The sequence below is a fragment of the Populus trichocarpa genome, chromosome 6 (assembly GCF_000002775.5).
Source record: "Populus trichocarpa isolate Nisqually-1 chromosome 6, P.trichocarpa_v4.1, whole genome shotgun sequence".
NCBI lineage: Eukaryota > Viridiplantae > Streptophyta > Magnoliopsida > Malpighiales > Salicaceae > Populus > Populus trichocarpa.
Genome location: NC_037290.2, coordinates 22,760,328 through 22,774,620, shown reverse-complemented (window position 1 = coordinate 22,774,620; position 14,293 = coordinate 22,760,328). Strand labels below are relative to the sequence as shown.

The window sequence follows — 14,293 nt, the reverse complement described above, 5'->3', positions numbered from 1 at the left end:
GTGCTAATGCTTTATCAAATCAATATATATTTGTTCCTCCTCTTTCTTCCTCAAAATATGAACTCCTCTGTCTCACACTCTCTCCCTGACGTCTCCAACCAACTACTATCCTCAGCCCTTTTTGAGCTCCCTTCCATTACCAAAAAGTTGTTCGTTTTGCTCTTGAAGGTGATCTGGATATGACAATGGTGGATCGTATAGTCGCTTAACCATTCTTCGTATCATTGATGACTCACCTTGTCCTGCCTTCATTTACTCCTACCGATTCGCGCTATTTCTGTTTGTTTCTTGATTTTACACCCTGTGGGTCCGTTTTATTCTCTTAGTTGAAACTCGTTTTTGTTTTAGTCTTTTGCTTCAGTATCAAATCAGCGTCGCTTGCTTTTCCAGTACATTGTAATTCCTCTATTCTCTCTGCGGGGTTTTCCATGGATAGCTAAATTTCCAGGCGAGTAGCTAGTTTTTTAAGGTAAGGATTCTGTAGGCTCTCGTTTTTTCCCTTTCTTTGGTGCCAAGTCCTTTTCTTTTTGCATGAGGGATTTCTCGAACTTTTGAAGGAGATTTCGAGGGCTATTTAGTAGCAGAATCTTTAAAATATGAAATAAAGATTTGATACGTTTACCCTTCTGCTTTTAAATGCTTGATCAATTAGTCTGATTCAAGGTCCACTATCCTTGACTAGGAGCTGAGTGATTTGTTTGGAAAGTTGTTTGCATAAAGTTTTTTTTTTTTCACTTGTTACTTAAAGTTGTAATCTTGATTTAATTTATGCATCTTTGATGAACCAGGGTAATTAATTAGTGCAGTTTGAGGGCGTTGATGGATGTTAAAGAGGGAGTTCGAGGTGAAATACTTATGTCAGAAAAGAGAGCCGCTCATGGTGGAGATGTGTTAATAGCAATCTCAAGTGAAGAAACTTCAAATGCCAGTGTGGACACTAAAACCCCAAAAGGGCCTGCTTCAACAGACCGTGAAACTCTTACTCCTAGGCAAAGCAGACCAAATTCACCATTTAGGGAATCGAGCAATGGTGCGTTTGCAAAATCAGTGCCATTCAGCTGCCCCTCACCAGAGATTTCATGGTCTAGTCAGACCCAGAGAAAGCCCCCCAAAATCCCCACTCCCAACGAAAACCTTACTAGAAGAAGATCACTTGTAAGGTCAGTGTACTCAAAGCCTAAGTCCCGATTTGGGGAGCAACCATATGGTATTGATTCTACCTTGCTTGAAGAGAATGTTTCAACTTTGCAAGAACAGATTGCCACGGCTTCTCCTCACAGGAATTTACTTACTAGGGGGTCACCTAATAACAAGTCTGCTTCTAGTGTTATAACACCTAAAACACCATTGATGGCATCTCCTGGAGGACCAGCAGATGAGGAGGACGAGGAAGAGGTTTGGAAGAGGGTTGAATCTAGTAAACAGAAGCAGCGTAGGAGAGTCGGAGCTAAGGCTGTGATTGAGTGGGTTGCATTTTTGTGCATTCTGGGATGTTTGATTGCTAGCTTGACTGTTGAAAAATTGGAAAAGACTACGATTTGGAGCTTGGAGTTTTGGAAATGGTGTGTTCTTGTCATGGTGATATTTAGTGGAATGTTGGTTACTAATTGGTTTATGCATGTTATTGTTTTCTTGATTGAGAGGAACTTTTTGCTGAAAAAGAAGGTGCTTTATTTTGTCCATGGTTTGAAGAAGAGTGTTCAGGTGTTTATTTGGATAGCTTTGATTCTTCTTGCATGGGCATTTTTATTCAATCGTGGAGTTGAACGATCTAAAACTGCCACAAAGATCTTAGGTTGCATAACCGTGACTCTTATGTCTCTTCTAATTGGATCTTTTCTGTGGTTGTTGAAGACTTTATCGCTAAAGATTTTAGCATCTAATTTCCATGTTAGTAATTTCTTTGATAGAACTCAAGAATCTATCTTTCATCAGTATGTTCTGCAAACCCTTTCAGGGCCTCCACTTATAGAGGAGGCTGAGAGAGTTGGGAGATCACCTAGCATGGGTCAGTTAAGCTTCAGGAGTACCAAAAAGGGAAAAGCAACAAAAGAGAAAAAAGTGATTGATATGGCCAAGGTTCATAAGATGAAGCAAGGAAAGGTTTCTGCTTGGACGATGAAGGTCTTGGTTGATGCTGTAACAAGTTCAGGACTGTCTACAATCTCCAATACATTGGATGAAAGTTTTGCTGATAGAGAGGTTGAGCAATCTGACAAGGAGATCACAAATGAGATGGAAGCGACTGCTGCTGCCTATTACATTTTCAGGAATGTTGCCCAGCCTGGTTGCAAGTGAGAAAAATCAATGTTGTCAGGGTGAATTTGATGCTTCTGTGTTAGCTTTCCCCTTTTCTGGTCTTTCTCTAATAATTCTCTCTTATGACCAGATACATTGACGAGGAGGACCTGTTAAGGTTCATGATCAAGGAAGAGGTGGATCTTGTTTTTCCACTATTTGAAGGATATGAGACTGGACGAGTTGACAGAAAAGCTCTAACTAACTGGGTGGTATGGCATTTTCTTTCATTTATATATTTTTATTCAAATTAAACCTCTATGCATCGTGATCTTTTGTGTTATTGCCTTCTGATCTTAGATACTGATTCCCTCTTTCTAATCTTGCGTCACCATATGCCAATGTCGAAATCATGTTTTGTACCATGTTAATTATGGGAACTGTAATGTGAATACACGGCAGAGAACTAAATCAGGTGGACTTTTAATTACTCGGGCTAAATTGGCTTCAATAAAATTCTCACTTTTCCCAACATCAATGATCAACCTCTACACACTTCTTATTTTTTTCGGAACCATTCAGAAAAGAGATGATTGGCCCTTTACTCCTTGTTAGTATAATGGTTATTCTTGAACTTGCAAGCAAGACATGCTTCCATTTCAAAAAAATAAAGAAATAATCAACATTTCGGTGAAAACAATCTAAAATTTCAAATCACTTGACAAGTAGAGAAATATAAAAGAAAAGTACACTCAGTCAAACAAGAGCACATGTAGAATTTACATGGTTCAGCAATCACGAACGAGGTGATTAGAGAAATTTACTATGAGAAAGTAGGGGATTACGAAGTCCACACAATTGCTCATCTAAAGTCCTAAAATAACCAAAATCTCACCTTTTCTCTCTCTAGTCACCAAAGTGTAGAAAATAAAAACATTTACAAATAAGCCTTCCTTAAAATATGGGTAACTTTAGATTTTTATATGGATTAGTACATGAGTATTTCTTCTCACTTAGGCCCACAATTTAAATCAACCCAACAAATCTCTACCTTGAAGTTAAACTAAACAAAAACAGTAATTTATTTTATTTAGCTGAAACTTAACAAGAAAGATAATTTTGAAGTAAAACTACCCATTATGAATTCTTTTTAATTTTTCAAAAATAACCCAACAAAATATATCTAAATAACCCCAAAAGTCAAGGTAATTTAACACCATATGACATAATATCTAGAATAAAATTATACTTGACATCGGTATTTTTGGTCCTTTTATAATACATCCGGTTCTTGACTAGATGAATAGCATTCTGGCTATCATAATGCACATCAGTCAATTCTTGTGAAACTAAGATTACCAATCAAATTACTCAGCCATAAAGCTTCTCACACTACTTTTTTCAATGACATATGCTCGGTCTCTATTGTATACAAGGCAACAACACAACCTTTTTCAATGACATATACTCAATCTCTATTGTATGCAAGGCAATAATGGATTGCAAAAGTGCTTTCGAACCAATGACACACCCTGGATGAGTGAAAACATGACTGTCAGCTAACTCCTCGTATTCAAATCATAAGTGTAATCTAAATTTACAAAGCCACCAACACTACCTTTAGTGCTCCTCTACCCCTATTATATACCAAACCAATATTTGTAGTTCCTCCAAGATAGCAAAATATCTATTTCATGATTTGCCAGTGAACTTTACCAGGATTTTCTATCAACCTCTTGATCATACTAACATGTGAAATGTGTGGACGAGTGCGGACCATAACTTAATAATGCTTCTAGTTACACTAGCATATGGAACACTTGAAATGTGCTCATTTTTCTCTTCAGTTTCTGGTGACAGAGTTGAAGATAACATGAAAATGGGTTGCATGTGGAGTACTTACTGGCTTGAAGTCTTGCATACCAAAATGTTGAAGTACCTTCTCAAGATACTTTTTCTGTGACAAATATAACTTGTCAACATTTTGATCTTTGTGCATCTCCATAGCTGAAATCTTTTTGGTTATACCTAATCTTTCATCTCAAACTCAACTAATTCTTCAGACTGTCAATCTCATACATATGTTCTTGAAAGCAATCAATTTGTCAATAATTACACAAATGAACCATCTGATAGCTTCCTGAAATACATACATCTATCATATTCATTTTTAAAGTAATATCTAAGCATAAAAGCATCAAACCTTTTATACCACTACCTCAGTGATTGCTTCAAGCTATACAATGGCTTCTTCAATAAGCACACATGGTCTTCCTTACCTTGAGCAATGAAACCCTCTGACATAATAGAAGAAGCATCCTAAAGATTATAATGGACATAATCTACAATACTCTTGGTACGATGAATAATTGTACTGAATTTCACTTTGCATTGTTTATCATAAACAAAATGCTCATATAAATCTAAATTACTTTTTTCTTGACCACACAAATCTCGTTTGCTTAACTCTATCATTTCTCTCTTTCATGTCTCAGCCACGTGCCATAACCGGGTAGAAACATTTTCCGAATCAACCATAAATGCTACACTAGCTAAACTAATAATTGTTGAAGATTGAAGATTGTAAAGGTCATTAATTAGCTTTCATTTTATCATGTTAAGAGCTCACTTACAAATCCTCAGAACTCTACTTTTAGCAAAATAACCATAACCTTGGGAATAAAGAAGACTAAAAAAATAAATTAAATTTTGGAACATGTTGAATCTCTAGTGTTCTAATAATACCATCATACATCCTAATTCGAATTATATTTACACCAACAATAGAAAGTTCTTTGTTGACTCATAATAAAACAGTACCATTGACAACTTTATAAATGTCAAACTAGTTTCTATTAGGACAAATATGAAATGTGCAAGCTGAATCAAGAATCCACCCATCAATCGAGCTACCAACAAACATAGTCAAAACACTTTATACGTAATAATTTTTTTTTTCCTTTACTAGCAATATTTATAGCACCAAAGATTCTCTTCTTCTTTTCCTTGTCTTTCTATCGAGGACAGTTCTTTCTAAAGTGCTCTACTTTATGACATTCAAGTCATTTAATTTTTTTAGATTTTGATTTTGATAGACCTGTCTTCATTACCTGAACCCTTATTATTTGTTCTACCCTGCACAATCAAGCTCTCTACATGATCATTATTATAATTTTTTGACACTTGCTTTTTTAACTCCATGGATTTTGAGAAAGTTTTGACATCTTCTGAACTAAGATTATCCTGTCCATACACCGACGTGTCAACAAAATAATCATAAGATATAGGTAACAAACATAATAAAATCAAAGCCTGATCCTCATCTTAAATCTTAACATTAACATTTCATAGATCTTAAACCACTTTATTGAATTCATCAAGACGGTCTTTAATGAGTATACCTTTTTTTTTATCTGGTGAGCATACAACCTCTACTTAAGATACAATCGATTCATCAAAGATTTGGTCATGTAAAGAGTTTTCAACTTTGTCTAAAATCCAACAGTTGCAGTCCTCAATAAAATAATCTCTATCGGAACCTTATTAGATAAACAAAACTGAATAATATCATGTGCTTGTTTCATGAGATCTTTCTTTAAATCATCCATCTTCTTAGGCAAGCTATCTATACCTTTCCGTGTCTTAAATTAACCTTGTTGAACTGACAAGGCACATTTTAATACGTTATAGATTGAAGTCATTCCTACAATTAAATTTCTCTACATCAAACCTTGTTGATGTTATTTTTTTTGTCGATGTTATTTTTGTTGTCATTGTGAAAGCCAATTGAGAACCAGACAAGCTATGATACGTTTATAGTGAAAACAACCTTAAAATTTACGTGGTTCGACAACTTAGGCCTATCCCATGGGTGAAATGATTAGAGAAGTTCATTATGAGAAAGTAGATAATTACAAGTTATCTAACAAAATTGTTCTTTAACCAAAATCCTAAAGTAATCCAAAACTCATTTTCTCTCTCCTCTCTCTAGTATCCATACCCTTACTCTAAAATATAATAACTTTAGATTTTTATACGGACTAAGTACATGAATATTTCTTTTATTATCTGGACTCATAATTTAAGACAAACTCAACACTTAACAATGTTTTCCTTGATCATTTACAAGGAACTTGTGGAATATGCAATGGCTGGAAATTAAATGAAGAGTCTTCCTTTTCTCTTGATGATGTTTTTATGCAGGTGAGGGTTTACAATGGCCGGAAAGCGCTTGCACATTCTTTAAATGACACCAAAACAGCTGTTAAACAATTGCACAAACTTGTGACAGGGATCCTGGTCATTCTGACCATTGTTATTTGGCTTCTAATGATGGAAATCGCAACAACGAAAGTACTTGTTTTCCTCTCGTCACAGCTTGTAGCAGCAGCTTTTATGTTTGGGAGCACCTGCAAGACCATATTTGAAGCTATCATATTTGTATTTGTGATGCATCCATTTGATGTTGGTGATCGTTGTGTTGTTGATGGCATTCCAGTAAGTTTTGAAAGACCTTTGTTTTTATTTGCCCTCACAGCTGTGATAGCTTCATCAACCTTGTTGAATTTCTAATTGACAGATGCTGGTTGAAGAAATGAACATCTTAAATACTGTGTTTCTGAAGCTTGATAATGAAAAGATATACTATCCAAATTCAGTTTTGGCTACCAAGCCTATTAGCAATTACTTCAGAAGCCCAGATATGGGTGATTCTGTGGAATTTGCAATTGATTTTGCAACACCAGTCGAGAAGATTGGATTTCTGAAAGATAAAATTAAGAAGTAAGTTGCTTACCTACATTTCTTCCTCGCATTTAGCATCCATCCATGTGATATTAAAATGCAGTTCTACCAAGATGCCCATGCTTAATTAGTTTTGGATGTGAAACTAGTTCGAAAGTGAATTCACATTGTGCATATTGTTATGTGGTGATAAAAAATGCTACTGAATTGTAATCTCCTGTTGGTCATATTGTCAATATTAACATACCTGTAGTTTCTTCCAGTTCCCCATACACAATATTGTGTAGTTTTATTTACTTCCCTACATCATTCTCAGGATAGCATTGTTGATTGTCTTCCTGGAAACTGTTTTTCCTTGGGTGCATTAGCAGAAAATCGCCAGGGACAAAGGTTTTTCCCTTAACTAATATTCCTCTTTCTGTCAAGAGATCACGATGAATTGGTGGAAGCCAACTGCAGTTAGATAGGAAAGCTTAGCTGAACGGAGTATTGAATTATAGTGTGACCCTGGCTTAAAAACAATTAAAAGTAGCGTTGTTCTGATATCTCATTGCAACATAGTTCCCCTGGCAAATGAGGCTTGTAAACCTTCTGTTTTACTGCTGCTGAATAAGCCTCTGTACTGCCAGACTCTGGCTCACTCTTGTTTGGTCAAGAGAGAATTGTTAAGGCGTCCTGCTATGCAAGGAAGTCAAATGTAATTTCTTTATTTGGTTGGTGATGGGATGCTTATTGCAGGATCAGAAGGTGAAAATAGTGTCACTAAGTAGGCACTGTTTTGCAACAAGGAAGCATATATTTAGGAGCTAGTGTTACTCCCTGTCAAACTGAATAAGAAACTGTAGAAAATTTATTTTGGTTTTAATTCAACATAATTCGTTAAGAGGAATAGTTTCAAGTGCAGGATTATCTTGACACTGGCATATACGCTTTTATTATACTTTTTTGACGGTTTCCTCTTGTTTGGTTAGGCACTTGGAGAAGACTCCCCATCACTGGCATCCTAACCACAATGTTGTGGTGAAGGAAATTGAGAATGTGAACAAGTTAAAGATGGCTCTCTATTGTACTCACACGATGAACTTCCAAGAATATGGAGAGAAAAACAAGCGGAAGTCGGAACTGGTTATTGAAATAAAGAAAATTTTCGAAGAGTTAAATATAAAATACTATCTGCTTCCCCAGCAAGTTCACCTCAACCCTATTGGGTCTGAATCAACGCACGTGACCAACAAATGATTGTCACTATCTTTGATAATCTTTGAAGTATGTGGCTTCAATTTTGATTGTTCACCATCATTTGTTCCATCCTAATTGAACCATCTCAATTCTAATGATAATATTTCTGGTTGCAGCATGTAATTCACGGCCTTGGACTGATGCTGCAAAGAGATAAAGATGACCTTTTTTATTTATCCCGAAGGAGGAAAGCAGTTTCTGTCCAGAACTAGAGCTGCCTGTTACATTTTTGACTTGACCAAAGATGAACTATATCCACGCTAGTGCAATGGACTTCTTTTTAGATGCTGTGCTGTTTATTGGTTTTAAACCGCATGATATATGATATATTTAACTCGTGCTTCAAGGGTGTCGGCAAAATATTATACCAGTAGGAATAATGACGTCCCTACACTTTTGATTCCTTGGCGATGTTGGATTAGCTTTTGGAAATTACTTGCTCTGAATCCACTGAATGTGAAATATGGATCAACTGTAAGATTGTCGAAACTCTTGCAACCCTCATCCTGCTATCTGGGAAAGAAATTGAGGACTGCTGTTGCAATTAGTACTGTGCTTTACCCAGAACTCTCCTCTTGAAAGAACTGGGGTCTTGTGTTGCTGTGAAACTGTCCTCGTTTTAATTATGCTTTGTTGGATGAACCGCTCAAGATTAGGCTTTACATCTTAGCGGTTTTCTCTATGGATGCTTCAGTCATGCACTCATTGCTTACTAACATGCCCAGTTCAATCTCTAATACAATTTTTCATGTTCACTCCCCAAAATAATCGCCCACTTTCGTACTCGATAAGGACATGTCCATACACTTCTTCAATATCCCCCCTCCATTAGAAAAATAATACATTTTAATGGGTTGCAAGCTTCATCTGCGGCTGACGAGTCGTATGTGAGGATTGTCATTTCAATTGAACTACAACCTTAGATCTACTTTCTACCCTTTTCTCTTTATTTTTTCTCTCCTTCACTCCCCACAACCACCGTCCACGTGAACTTGTCACTGCCCATAACCACCACCTTCTCTCCCCATTATGAAACACTCTCTGAGCCACCACGAGACCACCCTCTCCCTCACTCTCTCTAATGTGACGAGCCTTCCTCTCTCCACTTGCCATTCTCTCACCAAGTTTCAGCTGCCACCGCCGCTATCTATTACCATCACCCACATTCAACACTTAGAGGAGGTATATTACACACTTCCTTTCTATCAATTTAGTATAGTTTGTGCTGATTGTTGATTTTGAAAATAATAGGGTTTAGCATTATAGATTTTTAGAAAAAAATAGGGTTTTGTAAATTAGGTTAACTAGCTATAAAATATATTGATTAGAGTTGTTAATTTTCTTATTTTTGAAGAAAATTAATGATTTTGGATTGTTATTGATTGTGAATTAGAGTTAGAATTTTTTTATTTTAAATAAGAGATTTTGTCGAATTAGGTATAAAATATGATACCTAGCTATGAAATACATCAATTGAGTTTATAATTTTATTATTTATGGAGAAAATTAATGAATTTTGAGTTTTTATTGATTATGTTATTGTTAGGGTTTTGTTAATAAATTATATACCTTGATTAACTTCACAATATTGATGAATTAAGCTTGAATTTTGTTGTGTTGTTTAATAGAATATCATGTACTATTAGAATATTATGCTTTTATGATGATATCATTGCCAATACCAACAATGATATCACTTATAATAGAGGAAGTAATGAGTTTCTAATTGTTACATTAGATATATCTCTTAACAAGTTATTTTAAATGTTATCAAATCGACTTGGCTGAAATATATTTGAAATTAAAGTTAAAATTACTTGGAGGATGATGCAAAATGGGTTTAGTGCAACTCGTTATGTTGATGTACCTATTTGTAGTGATGAAAGTGTGAATTTCATGTTTGGGTTTTTTCAACATTAATGGGATGAATATTCTAGAGTTCTACTTGAATAGCAAGCCTATACGAGGAAAGTCTTCCAGCACGGATTTCACTCGGGTGCCAAGTTACACTCAAATGACACATCACGGTTAGTTGGTCTATTTAGTTTAAGTGGTAACACAAGGAACCAAATGTCGACACAAAAAATTGAAGATATGAAAGCCCGGTTGGCTATGACATTTGCTTTATATTGTTATGGAGAATCAGAACCAAGTGATGACAAATATAGGTGTCATATTGATAAAGTTGAGAAAAAATAAGAAGAAGAAATGGAAGATGAGAATGCTGAGTTAGTTGATCCATTAAACCAATTCATGGCATCTTCTCCTCTTTAAATTGAGTATGTTAATGGGTAAGCCCAACAAGGATGTAATAACTCGATTTTGAGTCATAGAAATTCAGGCTTATCAGTTGATGAATTGGAGGTTGAAAAAAACTCATAAACAAGTTTGATTGTATTATTGCAGTTAAGTGGTGACATATCAATAATTCATTATAATACAAGGTCCAACATTTAACTAAAACTTATTTGCAGATAGGAAGCATATTTATCCACGAGCGATCCAGACTTGTCCATGAGCTAAAGTGATTTTGGTATTAACCCTTATACAGGCGCTATAAGCTCATTTACAACTTGAAGTGCTCCACACCCGCCCACGAGCTGGGGTAATTTTTAGATGTAGTTAGAATGTATGCTTTAATATTTTAAGAATTATTATGAATTTAGTTTACATTTAATAAAATATTATGTTAGTTTTTTTTATTATGTTTAATTATGAATTATGGATTGTTATATTTGATAAATCAAGGCTTGTGTATCTAAATTGTGAGACATATTTCATGTTCTGCTGATTTTTTTTGGCAGGGAGTTAAGAGTCTGGAAAAAAACTTCCCTGATCATTTTTTTTAGAGTCTCATATCTCACATGTGACTTGCAAGTTGTAAATAAGGCTTGCGACTTACCAAACTCTGTTATTTCTCTAATTTTTTTTCTTCTGAATTGTGATATTTTGTCAAGAAAATTTATTGTGCTAATGTCCAAAACAACCTCCAATTAGGCCATCAAAATTTCCTATTGAAATTGGAGAATACAATTAATTCTAAGTTTTTTTGGACTTTAGCATAGTTACATTTTTTTTTATAGAAATAACACGGTTCAAAATATACTTAGAGAAGTAACATAGTTGAGAGAGTCGTAAATGACATCTTTGACTCATGAGTTGTATGTCTCATATGCAACTCTCAAATTGTTAAATGGCCTGCAAAGAATTACGAGGAGAGAGGAGAGAGGAGAGAGAAAAGAAAAAGACTTCGGAGGCACACTGAAGCTCTAATGACGACACCACTGATACCATAAAAAAATATCGATAAGGCAAATCCAACAATACCAAAAAATGTCATTAACAAAGACTATACTAGGCCATATGAGCTACCCAAATGAGGTGGAGCTCATTTGCTTTTAGGCGACTCATGTGGCCCATTCTAGTCGCCGTTGATGACTTTTTTTTATTGTCACTGTATTCATCTCATCGAGATATTTCTGATGGTACTAGTGATATCATCATCGGAGTTTTAATATGCATTTAAGGTTTTGTTTCCTCTCTCTTGTCTCCCATCTCCTCGTAATTTGTGAAGAGAGAGGAGAGAGAAAAAAGAAAGAGATGCTCTGATGGTGACATCGCCGATACCATCATAAAGATCTTAACGAGACGAATCCAACAACATTAGGGAATGCCACCAACAATAATTAGAATGGGCCATATGAGTCGTCCAAAGGCAAGTGAGCCCCGTCAGATATTTCTGAAGGTACCAGTGGTGTCATCATCAAAGTTTTGATGTGCTTTTGAGGTCTCTTTTTAATGTTTTTTCTCTCTTTTTTGTTTTGTCTCCTCCTTGTAATTTGTGAAGAGAGAGGAGAGAGATAGAAAAAAAAGAAAGAGACCCTGGAGGTACACGAAGCTCCGATGACGACATCATCAGTAGCATTAGAAAGATCTTGATGAGATGAATTCAACAACACTAGAGAAGATCATCAACAGTGACAGAGTGGGTCACATGAGCTGCTTAAAGGCAAGTGAGCCCCATCACATTTGCACGGCTCATGTGATCCACTCCGGTCTTTGTTAGTGACCTTTATTGGTGTTGTTAGATTCATCTCATCAAAATATTTATGATTATACCAATGATATCATCACTAGATTTTCAATGTGTCTCAAAGATCTTTTTCTTTCTTTTATCTCTTTCATTTTTTCTCATTATATTTTTTTGCAGCGATTTAATAATTTAAAAGAGTTATGTGTGACATGCAAGTTATATGTGTCATCTATGACATTCTCTTAACCAAGGTTGTTAAAATCGCGATTTAACTCGTAAAATCGTACGATTTTACGAGTTAATGTAGGCTTTACGTGCTAAATCGCTCATAAAACTCGAAAATGAATGAAATCGGATTAAAATTGGGTAAAATCGTTAAAATCGGGTGAAATCGTGTAAAAAACCGATTTCAACACCGTTTTAACGATTTTGGCAGAAAATAAATACTGCCCGTAACCTTTGCCTCGCTCCAGCTGTCCAGCGGCTATTGGGTTATTGGGCCATTGACTATTGCGATTTGCGTGTTTTTTCATATTTCTTTCAGCTGTTGATACACACACACACAGAACAAACAAAATCTAAATCCCTAAGCCTAAAATTATCTACACAAAATTGTGCATCTCTGAACTTCTTTGAACACCTCAAATTCTCAATGCTCCTGTTCTGCTGCTCCTGTTCGCCACTCAAAAACAAAGGTAGAAAGCGAACCAGGAAACGCGAAACTGCGTGAGTGAGCTTAACTCGGGCAAGAAGGAAAGAAAGGCACCTTCGGGCACACAACTGCTGAAGTGGAGGTTTCAAGTCCAAACCGGCCAGGAGAGAATAGATGCACGAAGCAGCTGGTTTGCATTTTAGATCTGAGAATCAACGAGTGAAGAAGCCAGTTGTTCTGAACGATCCTGAAACAGGGAAGAAAGAGCTCGATATAGAGTTGGGTGAAGTGAACTTTTAGCATTTCAAAAAGGGAGCATGGATCTACGAGATTGAATGAGAGAAGGGCCCAGGTGGAGGAGAAACCAGAGAAATTTCCAGTATTCGTTCATGAGGAATAGAGGATGAAATTTCCAGTATTTTGTATCCTCTCCCTAGTGCTGTTTGTTTTGGGTTAGTGGAAGGTAAGGAAGATGATGATGTTTATAAAGGCTGAGATTTGATGGAGATAGCTCACGATTTGATGGGCATGGTGTTGGTTTGTGTTTGAAAGGATGGCTATGGTGATGTGGGTCTCTGGATCGGTTGAAATCTGGAAACATTTCCAGACTTCTTTGTTGGTCCTCTGTTGTTGTTTCTTGGTTTTTTTCCCTGGTTCCCCCCATTTGAATTCCCCGGTGTCCACCATTTCTTTGTAGGAGAGAAAATCTGGAATTAATGCAGTATTGAATGATTTATGGGACTTGATTCCTGGAGATGGAATTGGGAGATTAGAATCTGGGTTTATTTTGCTGGGATTTGGGGTTTAATTTGAATCCTGGACTAGATTGAATCAATTGGACAAAAGCAGACTAAAAACATGCTTTGAGTGGGCTGAGTTGAATTAGTTCAATTTAATTGGACTAAATTAATTGGAATGAAACAAATGGGATTGAAATGAAATTATAACTAAGATAATTGATCCTCAGAATGTTTCTTACTTTTAATTACAGTCCATGGCTTTTGAGTTTTTCAATCCCATTCAATTAAGATATTTAATCTTATGATTTTTTTCAATTTATATCCTAAAATATATCAATTCATCTTTTTAATTTCAAATTTGTCTTGAATTATTTTTTGTATTATTTTATATTTTTTACGATTGTTTGTTTTATCCCTGTTAATTATTAGTTAATGAAAAATTATTTTAAATTATGTATGATTTTTTTTGAACCATGTATTTTAAGATGTTTGAACTATGTATGAATTTTTATTTGAAGGCTTGAAATATATATGAATTTTTATTTGAAGCATGTTTTTTAAGGTGCTTGAACTATGTATGAATTTTTATTTGAAGCATGAATTTTTTTTTAATGTATTTTAAAATTCCTTACGATTTTACGATTTTAC

The 14,293-nt window shown here is 35.4% G+C and overlaps 1 protein-coding gene across 3 annotated transcripts; it reads left to right on the top strand.

The window, feature by feature from the left end:
- Positions 1 to 8,828, top strand: LOC7473191 (mechanosensitive ion channel protein 10). 3 transcript variants are annotated; one of them, XM_024604207.2, is made up of 7 exons: positions 1 to 469; positions 789 to 2,294; positions 2,390 to 2,510; positions 6,442 to 6,735; positions 6,818 to 7,020; positions 7,298 to 7,371; positions 7,953 to 8,054. In XM_024604207.2, the coding sequence occupies exons 2-6, from the start codon at positions 820 to 822 to the stop codon at positions 7,347 to 7,349; spliced, it is 2,145 nt and encodes a 714-aa protein (XP_024459975.1). In that variant the 5' UTR covers positions 1 to 469; positions 789 to 819; the 3' UTR covers positions 7,350 to 7,371; positions 7,953 to 8,054. The 3 variants fall into 3 exon arrangements, with proteins under 3 accessions (XP_024459975.1, XP_024459974.1, XP_002309473.3); XM_024604206.2 differs by lacking the exon at positions 7,298 to 7,371 and adding an exon at positions 8,337 to 8,828 and having other exon boundaries at positions 5 to 469; positions 807 to 2,294; positions 7,953 to 8,247; XM_002309437.4 differs by lacking the exon at positions 7,298 to 7,371 and adding an exon at positions 8,337 to 8,828 and having other exon boundaries at positions 5 to 469; positions 7,953 to 8,247.
- Positions 8,829 to 14,293: the final 5,465 nt, after the last annotated feature.